The sequence below is a fragment of the Pezoporus wallicus genome, unplaced genomic scaffold, assembly GCF_028554395.1.
Source record: "Pezoporus wallicus isolate ANWC-B61680 ecotype Strahan unplaced genomic scaffold, APGP_CSIRO_Pwel_v1 contig_5767, whole genome shotgun sequence".
NCBI classification, from domain to species: Eukaryota; Metazoa; Chordata; class Aves; order Psittaciformes; family Psittacidae; genus Pezoporus; species Pezoporus wallicus.
Genome location: NW_026640599.1, coordinates 8,384,857 through 8,399,166, shown reverse-complemented (window position 1 = coordinate 8,399,166; position 14,310 = coordinate 8,384,857). Strand labels below are relative to the sequence as shown.

The 14,310-nt window shown below is 40.9% G+C and overlaps 1 protein-coding gene across 8 annotated transcripts in view; it reads left to right on the top strand.

Moving 5' to 3' along the window:
• Positions 1-14,310, top strand: part of SH3KBP1 (SH3 domain containing kinase binding protein 1) — a 231,365-nt gene that overhangs the window by 19,764 nt on the left and 197,291 nt on the right. For 4 of the 8 annotated variants that reach the window (XM_057419655.1, XM_057419648.1, XM_057419646.1 and 1 more), the window contains exon 2: positions 8,281-8,438. Coding sequence is in view for 7 of the 8 variants with exons in the window: in XM_057419648.1 (XP_057275631.1) it covers positions 8,281-8,438 (158 nt within the window). In the remaining variant the exon portion in view is untranslated. Of the gene's footprint in view, positions 1-8,280; positions 8,439-11,192; positions 11,345-14,310 lie in introns of those variants that run through there. The other 4 variants (XM_057419651.1, XM_057419649.1, XM_057419652.1 and 1 more) reach the window with 2 other exon arrangements.

Genomic DNA, 14,310 nt, shown 5'->3' with positions numbered 1-14,310 from the left:
AATAGAAGGCTAGGAATAGCTGACTGTGTTGGCACAAGGATGAACATTCCCCTTTAGATCAAAAAAAATTTGAAAATGGCTTCTTCCAACAGAAAGAGTCTAAGAGCTAGAGTTTGCAAGCTGGGGCAGGTTTGACTCCCAGGCATCATGGAGTACAATATTTTGAAGAAAAATGCACCAAAAAGAGAAGCCAGATTTGTCTGCCCCAATTTTGCAATTTTATTTTGCTTTTGGCTTAAAAGGGATGCGAGTTTTGGCTGTTAATGTAACAAGCTGTTTACCTTGGCAGAGCTGAGCCTAAGACAAGCATCTGTTGATTAACAAATAAAATTAGTTTGATCTCACTGTCCATGGAGTGTTTTCTCATATCATGAATTGTGCAAACAGGGATGCTGTTTCAGTCCAGTTGTACTTGGATGTGGAGCAAAACTCAGATCTGCTTTTTTTCTTAGCGTATCTAGGTCAGTGTTGTCTCCAGCATCCATATAGCTTACATGAAGGCAACATTTCACTTCCAAAGAAACAGAAAAGATTGTTTGACTGGGAGAATGAATTCTTGAAAACACTTGGAGGAGGTGGCGTGGCTTAGCATGCTTTAGAAAGTGAGGTTGATTTAAAAACTGCAACTGCATGGACCTATAAATTATAAAGCACTTGTAGGCTATAATATGCTCTACAAGCTTCAGTAGGGTGATAAATGAGAATTTTGAGTGATCTTGGAAGTACCTTCCCATCACTTTGTCACAATCTGCACATTTGTTAGGTGTGCTCTTATTCCTCTTTTCAAACTGTACTCTTTGTTTCCTTTGAAGAGTTTATAAACATCTTGATTGTGTGGTCCATTTTTGGTGACTCGTATGTCTCTGACAGTTTACACACACTTATGTTACCAGTAATCAAATTCTCTGAGAGGAGGTAGCTTTTAAAAATATATGTGTTTTTTAATAAGTGGAAACTTTTTAGACAAAGAAGAGCCTGCACAGCAAAAGGTTTGTTTGTTTGTTTGTTTGTTTGTTTAAACTGCAACTAAAACAAAAGTGATTGAACAGCTTCAGGTGTCTGTATAAGAATTAGTTACAAGACAGACAGATTTTGGGGAGGTAACTCCAGTGTCTACCCAATCTGCTGTGGAGTCATCTCGATGGCCTTGTCCTGCCCTTTGGTCTCTCTTATAGAGAAGATAATTAATAAGAAAAATCTGTCAAGAGTCATATCAGTTTTACAGCCTTCTTCGGGGAAAACTGCAAGCACAGCAGCATGCACTTAGAACTCTTCTAAAACATTGGGCTTAGAGAATGTTTGCCTTCCCTCAGTATGTTTTGCTGCAGTTTGAATGTTGAGGAGTGTTTGAAGAATCAGTAGTTGGAGTCAGCTTGAATCCCTGCTCCATTGCCATCTCTCCCTTGCAGCTCTCTAACCATTTCCTGGTTGCTTATAGATAACTTAGAGCAAAGTAGTATGTAATTTCCTCCACAACAATATGTGAATAGGATTGAAAAGCTTCCTAAGTAGGGAGAAGAAAGGACTTGGTATATACAAAAAGCAATGTCTAAGGTTTGGGTCCATAGACCAAGCGCATCCTAATAGCCTGCTTAAAAATGAATACAGGGATACAGGGCCTTGTTCTGAAAAGATCTTCCCTGAAGTTCAAGCAAATTGGAAGCATCCTGCTGAATAGTCTGAATTTTGCCTTTTTTGAGTCTGAGTGCTGTTGTGTTCTGTGGAGATGCAAATTTTCATTGGTGTAAGACTTAAAGTACTGTGTTTGTACCTTGGTGCTGCTGTCTGAATCCAGTAGTTTCTGGAAAGCTATTGTGTAAATACAACTTCAGAAACAATTTTTTGGTTGGTCTGAGATAACATATGCATATATGGATAATTTCAATGCTATTTTTAGGGATTTTATTTTGTATTTTAGAAATACGTCTTTTATTTTCTCTAAATGGAATGGTTAGTTCAGGTTCAACAGATTCTCTAGTTTGTGTAGCATTTGGCACAGAAAGGGTCCAGAGACTCTGCCAAAGGTAGTGTGGAACATCTTAGTAGCTGTGGTGGTATGCTGCAAGGTGCCTAGGAGGGTTTAAAAATCAGTGGGTTGAGCTCAAAGGGTTGGGCTTTCCAGTTCTTCTCTGTGTCCCTGAACTTCCAAGAGCCCAAACCCCAACTTTCATGAATTGAAGGGCGGAACTTGTGTCTCTTGGGGTGGGATTGGAAATTCCCAGAATGGCCAGTCTGGAAGCCTGAAGTTCATAACTTCTGGCACCAGGAGAAAGACTCCTGCTCCACCTCAAGATCTATGATTACGGAACACATTCAGTGCACTTGTAGGCGATGCAGGCCTGGGTGTTCAATCCAGTGAAACACCCAAGCTGGCTAAATCTGAGCCATGCAGGAGCACCAAGAAGAAAGTGGCAAGTGATAACAGTAGGGAGATTTCCTGCTGTGGGGCACAGAGACTCCCATCTGTCAATTTGTCATTTAGGGAGGCTTGTTGCTTGCCAGAGACTTGAATCTGGAAAACTGTGGAAAGACTATCAAGGCTTGTCTGGCTATCATACTACTACCCGTTGCTGCTCTTCCATGTAGGCTTTGATGGTATTGGCAGGAGTGATCTGGAAAGTGTCAGTTGTGACTGTATGGGTCTGGGGTGACTGTCATGGACATGGGCAGTTTTCTCCTAGATCTTTTTGGTGAGAGGGAAGGGTGTGAGGATGAGTGGACAGATCCTGGAGGTAACAGCTGGTTGCACAGCAGGTGTCATCAACAGTTTTAGTTTTATGATCGTTAGTTTTATGGCTGTCGTTGTGGATTGCTTGGAAAAGATGGAATCCACCCAAGTAGGGCAAAGGTATCTTGCTAGCAGGCAGACCACCCTGGTGAGGAGAGCTTTGAAATAGTCATGAGAAGGAGGGAGAGAATGACCAAAAATCTTATGAGGAAGTGGTGAACCACACTGGCAAACAAAATGTGTGGGGTGATGCAAACAGTGGGGACCTTGTAACTAAAAAAAAAAAAAAATCTATATATACCTACCCCCAACAAAACAACGCAACTGAAGGGTACAGCGCATCTGTATAAACAAGGAAGTGTCTTTCAGAACTACAGGGAAAACTCTTGTACTCAGCATGGCTGGTTGCCTCTCTGAAATGCCTGTGCTCTCATGCATACAGCATGGGTTCAGAGAAGAAAAATTATGTGTCTGCATGCAGTTGCAGAGTTATGATTTTATTGGGATCATGAGGGTAGGATAGCACACATAACTGGAATGCTGGAATACTTGAACACAGGTTATATGGGAAGGATGGGCTAGGAAAGGGAGTTGCTTTTTATGCAGCAGACCAGCTGAAGTCCTGTGGGACAGATGATGAGCCACCTGAGAGTCTGTGGGTTAGGGTGAGAAGGCAGACCAACATGGACAATGTTGTGGTGGGTATACTGAAAAATCACCTCATTAGAAAGAACTAGTTGATGAGGCCTTCTTAAGACAACTGGAATAAGGCTCATGTTGGCAGGACCTGGCCCTCATGGAGGTTTTCAACCACCCTGATATCTTGAAGGGTAGAATAGTTTGCTTATGGCCTGGATGTGTCAATCCATGTTGTTTATGGACTGTGTTGACTGCTGGATCTCATATTTGCAAACCAAGAGGAATTGTCTGGGGACTTGAAGGCTGAGGGCAGCCTTAGCTGCTCTGACCATGAGATGGCAAATTTTGGGATCCATAGCAGGATGGGGGAGGGAAGCAAAAAGCAGGATTGTAACCCTGGACTTGAAGAGGAAATATTTTGGCCTGTTTAAGGCTCTGCTTGGAAGAACCACACTGGAGACAGTTGTGGAGAAGAGTGAGCTGTTTGGTTTTCAGAGATACTCTGCTCCAAGCTCAATATTGTTCTGTCCTGACAAGCAGGAAAACAGAGGTAGTAGGATGCCTTCATGGATGAACAAGGAGCTGCTGAAAAAAATAAACCAGAAAGAGTACAGGAGATGAAAGAAGGGAGAATTAACTTGGGACAAAGTTAGAGAGAATGTCTGCGTGTGTAGGGATGGGGTTAGGAAAGCCAAAGCCCACCTGGAGTTGAATGTGGTGAGGGATGTTACTGTGGGCAGCTCAGCCCCAGACAGCTGCTCGCTCAGTCCCCCACAGAGGGAGGGGAAGTAAAATGAAAGGGTAAATGTGAGAAAACTCGTGGGTTGAGACAAAGACAGTTTAACAGGTAAGGCAAGTGCTGCATGTGTAGGCAAAGCAAAATAAGGAATTAATTCTTTATAGAATGAAGCCAGGAAAAGCAGGGCTCAGTAAACGTTATGGTGGCTTGAGAAGACAAATGCCGTAACTCCAAATGTACCCTCTTCCTCCTTCTTCCCCTCCCAGCATTTATTGTTGAACACAACATTGTATGGTCTGGAATATCCCTTTAATCAGTTGGGGTCAGCTGTCCCAGCTGTGTCCTCTCCCAGCTTCTAGTACACTCCCAACCTACTTGCTTTCAGGGCAGTAGGAAGGCCTTCAGGCTGTGTAAACACCCTTCAACAATAGCTAAAACATCTGTGTTATCAACACTGTTTTGGTCATAAATCCAAAACATAGCATCAAATGAGCTGCTGTGAAGAAAATCATCTCTAATCAAGTCAAAACAAGTACAGATGTGAAAGACCATAAGAAAGGCTTCTATGGGTACATGAGCAGCCAGAGGAAGATTAGAAAAAGTGTGGGCCTGCTGCTAAATGGGGATGAGGGCCTTGTCACAGGGGTACTTCATACCTTACTTGCCTCAGTCTTTAATAATAATACTGGTCTGCAGCAATCCCAGGCCCGTGAAATCAGTGGGAAAGTCCAGGACAAGGTTAGATCTACCCTCAGTGAAGAGCAATCAAGTTAGGGAATATTTAAACAAACTGGACATGTGCAAGGCCATGGCCCAGGTAGGGTATGTGTTGAGGGAGCTAACTGATATCGAGAGGTTACTCTTGATGTCTTTGAGGGGTCATTGTGACTGGGAGAAGTTCCTCAAGACAGGAATAAAGCAAATGTAAATCTTTGATTGTTTTGGTGAGAACTACAGGCTGGTCAGCCTCAGGTTGATCCCTTGCAAGGACCAAATAATCCTGGAGGCCATTTGTACAAATAAGAAGGACAAGAAGCTGGTTGGGAGTAGTCAGCATAGGTTTATGAAGGAGTAGTCATGTCTGACCTGTCTCTTAGCCTTCCACCATGAGATAGATCACTGATGTGGTGAAGGGCAGTGGATGCTGTTTATGTTGGTTTCAGCAAAGCATTTGACCCTGTCTCCTGTATCATGCTCATTGACAAACTGATAAACTGCAGCCCAAGTAAATGGACAGTGAGGTGAGTGGAAAACTGGCTGAAGTGCCAGGCTCAAAGGGCTGTGATCACTGGTATGAGGTCCAGTGGAAGGCCGGTCCCTGACCGTGTGCAGCAGGGGTGGATGATGGGGCTGATGCTGCTCAGCATCTTCACTAATGACCTGGATGCTGGGGCAGAGTGCTGCACCCTCAGCAAGCTGGCAGATGGTGCAGAACTGAGAGAAGTTTGACTGCCCAGAGGGCTGCAGTGCCATTGATAGAGGACAGGCTGGAGAAGTGGGCTGACGGGATCCTTCTGAACAAAGGGAAATGCCAAGTGCTGCACCTGGAGGGGAATAATCCCAGGCACCAGTACAGGCTGGGGCTGAGTGGCTGGAAAGCAGCTTTGGAGAGAAGGACACAGGGATCCAGGTGGACCCCAAGTAGAGCATGAGGCAATAATATGCACTTGTGTCAAAGGCATCTCGTAGTTTTGTGGGCAGAGGATTTCGAGCAGGTGGAAGGAAGCCGTCCTTCTCTTCTCCTTGCTTGTGAGGCACATCTGGAGCGCTGTGTCCAATTCTGGGTTCTCCTGTATGAGAGAGAGATGGAGATACCGGAACAAGTCCAGTGAAGGGCCATGAAGGTGGCTGGGAGATTGGGACATCCGAGATCTTGAGGAGAATCAGAGGGAGATGGGCCTGCTTTAGCTGGAGAAGAGAATGCTCAGGGTGATGTTATTGATGTTTCTGGATACGTGTTGTGGTAAAGAAAGTGAAGCCAGATTCCTCTTGGCAATAGATACTGAAAGGGGGAGAGGAAATCACCATGAGTTGAAATACAGGAAAATTCATTTAAGGAAAGTTTTTTAATCTTAAGAGTGATCAAATACTGCACTTGCTATCCTTCGTGATGTCAAAACCTGGTTGCACAATGCCCTGAGCAATCTATACCTTAGCTCTCTTCTTTTAATAATAGGTTTTGATCTACAGAGGTGCTTTCCAACTTCAAATGTTGTGGTGTTTGAGTAGCACTCTGCTTGCAAGCTGTTAATTAATGGAGTACCACCAGGGGCTGTCCTTGGACCTTTCTGCTTAACATCTTTATCAATTACTGGAGGATACAGTCAAGTGCACTGTCTTCAGGTCTGCGGTTGATATCAAATTGGTGGAACAGTTCAAGTGCTAAATAATGGGGGGGACCTGAGGCTAGGGGAACTCCACTTGTCTGGCTTGGAGAAGAAAAAGCAGGAGGTCCTAATAGCCTTATGCTACCTGCAAGGAAGTGGTGTCAGGCTCCTCATAGCAGTGCATGGTGAGATAACAAGACTGATGTGTGTAAATTGGAACAAGAAATGTTCCAATGTACTCTGAGAGATAAAACTTTTTTTTCCCTCTCAAGCAGTGGAATAGGTTGCCCTGTGTACCCTACCTATATCCTTGGAGGTTTTCAAGACCCGTGTGGACAGACCCCTGAGCAACCTGGTTTGACCTCAGAGCTGGTCCTGCTTTAGACAGGAGGCTAAACTAGAGTCCTCAGGTCCCTTCCAGCCTAAGTGACTGATTTTTCAGTTAGTTTCAGTGGTAAATTTATCAAGCTCTGTTTGCATGTCAGCTTGTTATGTGTGGTGCCACTCTTGCTGTTCACAATGTAGTTCAGCAGGCCTATTGTGGGCTGGTTTTATTACGTTTTGGACTTCAGAGAAGATCAACAATTGCTTAACATTACCAGCCATAGTCCTGTGTCTGAGATGTATCCGAAAGTTAGAACACTTTTAGCTGTGCCTTGCAGGCTCTGGAGGAGGGAGGGAGATGTTCAGCATCATGACTGTGTGACATTTTTGGGGTGGAGAGGAATAACTGTTTTCCTGTCAGCTTAATTCAATTTAGTCTGCAGGGCTTGTTATTAGGCAGAACTTTCTGGTGTGTGTGGTGTAATGGTTAGCTTTGTTTTGTGAGTTGTATTGCCTGTTTGCAGCCCAGATTTCGCAGGGTTTACATAGCACAGTCATTTGTGCAGAAAGCCCTCATTTTTCTGTTTTGGTGGTTGAAGTGCGAAATGTTTGGTGGAACATCTTGGGCATGGTTTTCCACTGAAGAAAAAGGAGTAAGGCTTTACAAATATGGCTAGCCTTGGCCTTGCTAATCTGGCTTTTCCTTAGCAGATAATTGATGAGCCACTAAATGTAGCTTTTGCTTCCATATTTGAATACCCCTGGTCTATTATTTTTGGTTCTGTAAAGGAATATTTCTGTCTTTATGACTTCCTTAATTCTCTCCAGAGACTTTGTTGTGATTTTGGTTTCAAGGGATGAGGAGTCCTCCCAGGAAAAGACAAAGATAATGGTAGCAAGATTGTAATGCACCTCTATCTGATAACAGACATTCAGAGCAGTAGAAGTATTTAATCTTCAGATCCTCTGATGTATAATCATAAGTGAAAGTAAATTTGTCTCCCTTTGGTGAGAGCATGTTCATGCAGCAAAGGTTTGCATTTGTGAATAAACAACAGTGAAACTCAGCATGTTGTGAAGAATTCTTGTTAAACACTCTTTAGTGATGTATTTAGCAAAGTAGGTAAAGCTTGGGATGCTTATGAATTTGAGAACCTTTCCAGAAATAAAGTGCTTTAGAAGTCCCTTGAACAAATGCTAAAATGTTGTCAATAAATAAAAATAAACTTTGTAATGCTGCCAGAGATACTGCTGAAGCATCACAAACTGATTTCCTATAAGCAGTAAAGAAAAATGTGTGCAATTTGTTGCCTTAAGCATGATGGGCATTCCTATGTGTTTTTTTCTTTGGTCTCTCAAAATGTTACCATTACATGTTGCCTATTTTATACGCTGTCTTGGTTAAGCTGAATATATTATTTTCACTGAGAATATATAACGGGGTTGGTGTTTTCTTATTACTTTTAAAGCCGTGGAAACTTAAAAGTAGTCAATAATTATGTGTATGTGTGTTTCTTTTTTAGTGGAGGCGATAGTGGAGTTTGACTACAAAGCTCAACATGATGATGAGCTGACGATCACTGTAGGTGACATAATCACCAATATCAAGAAAGATGATGGAGGCTGGTGGGAAGGACAGCTCAAAGGCAGAAGAGGTTTGTTCCCTGACAACTTTGTAAGAGTGAGTACAAAGTGGAACTGTTCTTGTGTTGTGTGTCTACATTTTGTGTACTCTGCTGTTCAGTCTAAATATCAGCCTTTATATCATATTTCTTATATCCAAACCCATAATACATTGCAATGCAATGTTCAGCTAAGGCTATGCTGCAAAGAAAAATAACTTTCTTTGCAAAGGCAATGTAGTTTTGATATCCTGAAAATAAAGCTAATCTTACATTTCTGTTCTTTTCAGTGATTATGTTTGTGTGTTCTGGGAACAAAGTGATTATTCTAGAATAACTTATATATCTTGGCATTTGCAATACTTTCTTTGTAGCTGCTTCTCTGTAATTTCTTCTCTAGAGTGCTTTCTTATGTTTTATAGAAGCTTTTTGTAAATACTTAGTCCGGGCTAAGCTAGTTGAGAATAAAGTGGATTTTTCCAAACAATTGCCTACAAAGACTTAAAAAAAAAAAAAAAGAAAAAAAAAAGTCATTACTTTGTATTCCATGTAATGTACCAAATAACTTGCAGCAGTACTGGTTTTAGGAAAGCCATTCCGAGTTTTAGAAATCTGTATCATTTTTACTGGGCTCCTGTGTATGTACATGCATATGACTGCACATATGAGACTAGCTATTAGTACTTCTGGGCCTCCTTGATTTGTCATTGCAGACCTAGGCTGTTAGATTCTATAATCCTCCATAAACTTGGCTCTCCACTATGTAAAAGAGAGCAAGAAGTACAATAAATTACATAAATAGGTTTTGTGTTAATCTGTTACTACAGTTTCAGAGAATCTTTGGGACTTTAACCTTTCCAAGGATATATATCTTTTTTCCTTCTCTCTCCCCCCCCTTTTTTCCTTCTGTGTGAGCTTGTGTGTTTAGACATATGCACACAACAAAGTAATTTCATTTTGCTTCAATAGCACTGCATATGTGAAAGTGATTTGGTGAAGTGGTTTGGTGGCAAACTTGCTGAGCCCGTAATTGGGTTGGGGACACAGGAGCCTCAAGTGTTCCTGGGGGGACAAATGTACTCCCATCCTAATCCTTGTTCTTGTCATTGCCAAGTGCAAGAAACAGCTGTTTTTGTCAGGCAGTGATGATTAGGAGGAAGTAACAGCCTCAGTGAGATGAAAGGAAGCAGAGGATGAAAATGGATACTCTGTTTCTTCTTAACCTTTGAAAATCCACAGTTTGGGGTAGAGGGAAGAAACTATTTTGGGACTCCTTGTATATTGGTAATATTTTTCTTCTTGAACTAATGAGCTGTGAAGTTCTATGGGACAAAAGCAGACTTCCTCTAGGCTCTGTTACGGCTGGTATTTTAAATTGCTGCTGATTCTAGGAGGTGTTGGATTTAGTGTGCTAAATAAATGCAGCCTATGAATTTCTGTTATGAAAATATCATAATCTCAGTATGAAGATTTGTAAGTTCTCTCTGCCTTTGTACCTAATTTTTAAGGCTTCTGCTTTCCAAAATTGCTACAAACTGTGGCATCCTGACACATAATTGAAAAATAAATAGCTTTTTCTCAGTAGAAAGTTCTAAACCAACAATAAATGATTTTGATTTTGTGTTCTTATAAAATATCACTACAGGCTCTGTGCTTCTTACTCCTCCTGCTCCCCACCCCCCTTTTTTTTTTTTTTCTTTAAATTAAATCAGCATCCAGGACTGCTTTCTAAAGAACTAAAGCATGCATTAAATACTTCCTCATTTTCAGCTTGAACACGAAATCATGTCTCTTTTTCATTCCCTCTCTAAATTGGATAACGTGGAGAGGAAGATACAAACTTCTTTAGAGTGTAGTTATTTTGTGAATATCTTGAATGAAAATCTCTATTTTTCTTCAGTTTTTCTTTCATAAATCTCCTTCTTGTATCTGGAGAGCTATAGTTAAAATGTAACAATAGTTCCATTAGAAAGCTTGTTGAGTGTTGCCATTCTGTCCACTAAGGTTCTAAGGAATTGTAAACTTTCAGTTACTGAAAATATTGTAACAAGTGCATACAGAGTTGAGCTCACCAGCAATCAGTTCGTGCCTCATTGCTATGCTGTTGTGTCAGCTAGGTAACTGAGAGGCAGGCAAAAAGGGATGATACAAATGAGCCCTGGAGTTGAATGCAAATCCAAAATCCCGTTGCTTATCAGAATTGGTTGTGAGAGTAGTTAATAAGAAAGTTATTCAGAGGTAAAAATCCCTCATGAAATTTTTGAGGTACTTTGCATTCTGCATTCAAGTAGAGGAATAATTTCCTGTGGAAAAAAGACCTTTTCCTTCCTGTGGTCTGATTTTCTTTTGAATAAATTCATGATGATATTCCAAAGAAACTGGGCTTTGCAAAAATTCAATGTTTGGGCTGAATTAAAACTACTGAATTAACACAGCAAAGAGTCCTGAGTGGTCTCTGTTAGTGTTTGTGCACAGATTCTGGAAGTACAATTTGAAGAGAAAATTGTTTGTAAGAAAAGATGTACAAACCAGAAATTGAAAGATTGGGGAAATTCAATATATTGAAATGTTTAGGAAAAGACATTAATGCAAAGTTTTAAGATAGATAATAAAAAATTTTTCAAGGGAGTACTAGGTGAATGTGGAAAAGACTTTTGGAGTTGCTTAAGCAAAAGTGGTTTTAAACTTCATGGCATAAATGCAAATTAGGATTTAAAGAGGAGCTGTCTGAAGATGGAGGTATGAGAGCGGAAGGGGAGGTAGCAATGATACATATGCAGTACATGTGCAGTTATTTTTTTCAGGGGACTTTCACTGTGAAGTTATATCAGAGTTGCTTCCTGGTTTTGAATCTACAAAACAGCTGCTTTGAATTTTATATATTTTACACATACAGACACAAAAAGCCAGAGAGTCATACCTTTCTTATGCTCTGCAAGTCAATATGCAAGGTGTAACAGAAAAGGTATTTGAAATTTCTTTCTCTTTCTGCTTTCACTGTCTGTTAAACTGCAGCTATGGTCACTTGGAAGGTTTTCTGGGAGAGGTTTGTCTAAACATGAGAAAATTCTTTGGACCCTCTTTAATATCTAAAACTGTCAGCCTTTGTAGATATCTACTTCTGTTAGAGGTGCAGATGCTGAATTTATTATAAAAAATGTATGAAAGTGGATCTGGTTGTCATCTTTTTCTGTTTTCTTCCAGTTTTTCAGACAGAGAAATAGAACTATGAGTGGAGAATTATGTACTCTTCCTAGTTGCCTTGCTCCTCAGTTACATGTTTGAAAAAGAGGAGGTAGCAGGTGTCATTGCAGTGTTGTTCATTTGCATTTGTTGTTCATTCATGGTATAAAGTTAGTTTTCAGTGTCTTTCTAGCTTGAAAACTTCAACCTGAAATCCATGATCTGCAGTGTAAAACTCTTTGTGTGACGGCATCCGAGACAGATTCTGCTGATAGCAGATGAAGATGTAGAAAGCAGGAAACTGTGGTGCAGAGCCATGTTTGCTCGTTTTGTTTTACAAAGCCAATTCTATGTGGGATTGGGCGGCGTTATACTGATAAAGTGAATTTGCCACATGTGGCAACCTCAAGGCTTGTCTGTACTCAGAGGACTTGCCAATATTGCTAGCAGAATTGGGGAGGTAAGTTAATTTTAAAATGAGCAAGAAGTGTAGTGGTAGTTATTTATGAAATTGTGGTGTGTAGCGTGGATTTTAGAACCAATGAAACAGGACAGGGGTTTTGTGTAACTACTGCCTCAGGTCAGAACAGCAACCTGGATTTCTTGTTATACAAGCAGAATACAATCTTCAGTGCAAACTAGTTGTAGGATGTCAGGGATGTTCATTCTGAATCATAGGTACATGGGAGAGACTGTTATCTGTTGCTTGTTGTTTAATTTTCTTCTCTATATATTTGGTTTGTTTTTTTTTTTTGGGGGGGGGGGGTTGCAATTTTCATGACCAGCCAGAGGTAGGAGGGAAGTAATTGTATTGCAGGCTCTTCTTGCTTGTGCTTGTTACACACCCCACAGACCCCTACCAATCCCTGTTAGTGCTCTTCTGAAACCTTTCTGAAGATTGGGTCTGTGTTCATGCAAGGGCCCTTTACAGCTGTAGTTTGGCTCCTGGGAGGGAAAAGAGAATATTCCCCACGTACCGGAAATTCCTGCAGTGCTTTCTGCTTCCCTAGCCCTCTGGCTCCTACTTGTCAGGTCAGAGAACTGACCAACTCCAGTTGTCCTTCCCTCTTGCTTTGCCAGTTTGCTCTTCGATACTGCTATGCCCACCTTTGCTTCAGGGCTTGTAGGTTATTGTCTCCTTCCCTGCTCTCCTAAGTACTCCAAATGCTGGTAATTAAGTGACATCTGGGTCAGCTTTGCCTCGGTAGCCATTTGTGAAAGTTGTGGCATCCACTAAGGATATATGCAGGCTAGGGAAAGCAGTGTCATTTCTGTCTGTACCTGAAAAGATAACTTGCTTTATGGGTCAGTGAATTATTGCAGGGCAGGAATTTGCAATTCAATTACTGAGCTTTTTTTTTTTTTTTTTTTTTCTGGAAATCTTGCTAGAATGCTGTCTATATATTTGCTCTTAGGAAATGTTATAGATTGTGGCATTGTCTTGGAAATGAGAGCCAGGAGTACTAGCTTCTTATTGCAAGTTCTGAGTATAGCCATTAAGCTTGTTATCCTTATGGTGAAATAACAAGAGAATAACATTGGTGAAACAAACTTTCAGATAACATTTTCACATGATGGAAACTATCTCTTTGAGCTTTTGTTTCTATCAACAGCAATTAAGATTTTGTGGGAAGAAACATAGCATGACTGATGTTATTATTTATTATTGCCACTGTTATTACTTTGACAATGGTGAAAGCAAAACTAGTCAAAATCTTTCACTGTCTCTCAGCACATCTGCCCCACAAACAAGATGGTCTTGTACCAGTCCTGACTTGGCAGTGTTCAGTCTTCTAGGGGAATTCAGCACAGAGCAGCAGCAGTGCTCTGGTTGTCCTGGATGCCCAAGGTATGATTACAAGTAATGTCATGCCTTGACCTGTTTGTCTGGCTTCAGAGGAGGTGGGAGAGCTTCTAATTAGGAAGCTGCCCTGGGTGTTTGGCCTGGAAGAGATGTGAGACTCCTTGGCAGCAACAGAAGGTCATCCCATTCCCTGTTGCAAGGAACTGGTGGTACTCCCAGCCAGATGGGAAGGGTGCTGTGCTTGTTGCAGTCAGCAGAATGGATCTCGTATGTCTGTCGTGGGGGCAAGTGTGGTGTTAGCTGTCCTGTGGTGATCAATTTGTTGGATATGTTTTGATGCCGGCCTTTAAGAGGGGTATTACTTGCGGGGTTGTAGGACGAGAGAGGAAAGCAGGGTTGCTGTTTGGGGCTGTCAGCTGTTGAATTTTTCTGTGGGAACCAGCATGTGAACATATTATAAATTATGCAAAAGTGAGAGGGTTTTAAATACGTGCAGCAGTCATGCAGTGGACACATGGTAATGTGAATCTTCAGCGTTAAGGTTTTTATTAGCTTTTTGTGACTAGTACTTTATATTGCAATGGGTTATTGGTAAAAAGTAACCTTCTGAAAAGCTGGTGGCTTAATTGTAATTATATATTGATAGAACTGCTGAAAATTTAGGAGTATGAGAACAAAATGTATTGCTTTTCATTCTTCAATATGCATTGTAATTGCTGATGCTTAAAAGCATTCTTATTTAAATACACATAATATTTCTTCACTGATAGAGTTCAGTGTAGGTAGTATAAATCGATATACTAAGGAGACTCGTTTCCTCTTTTTGCTTGAGTTTGTCTTTTGTATTCTTAAGAAACTCAGAGTATTTTTGTTTAAAATATGTTATTGTTTAAATTTAAACAATAAAAAAAGTATCATAAAAAAGAAATAAAACAGTTGGGTTT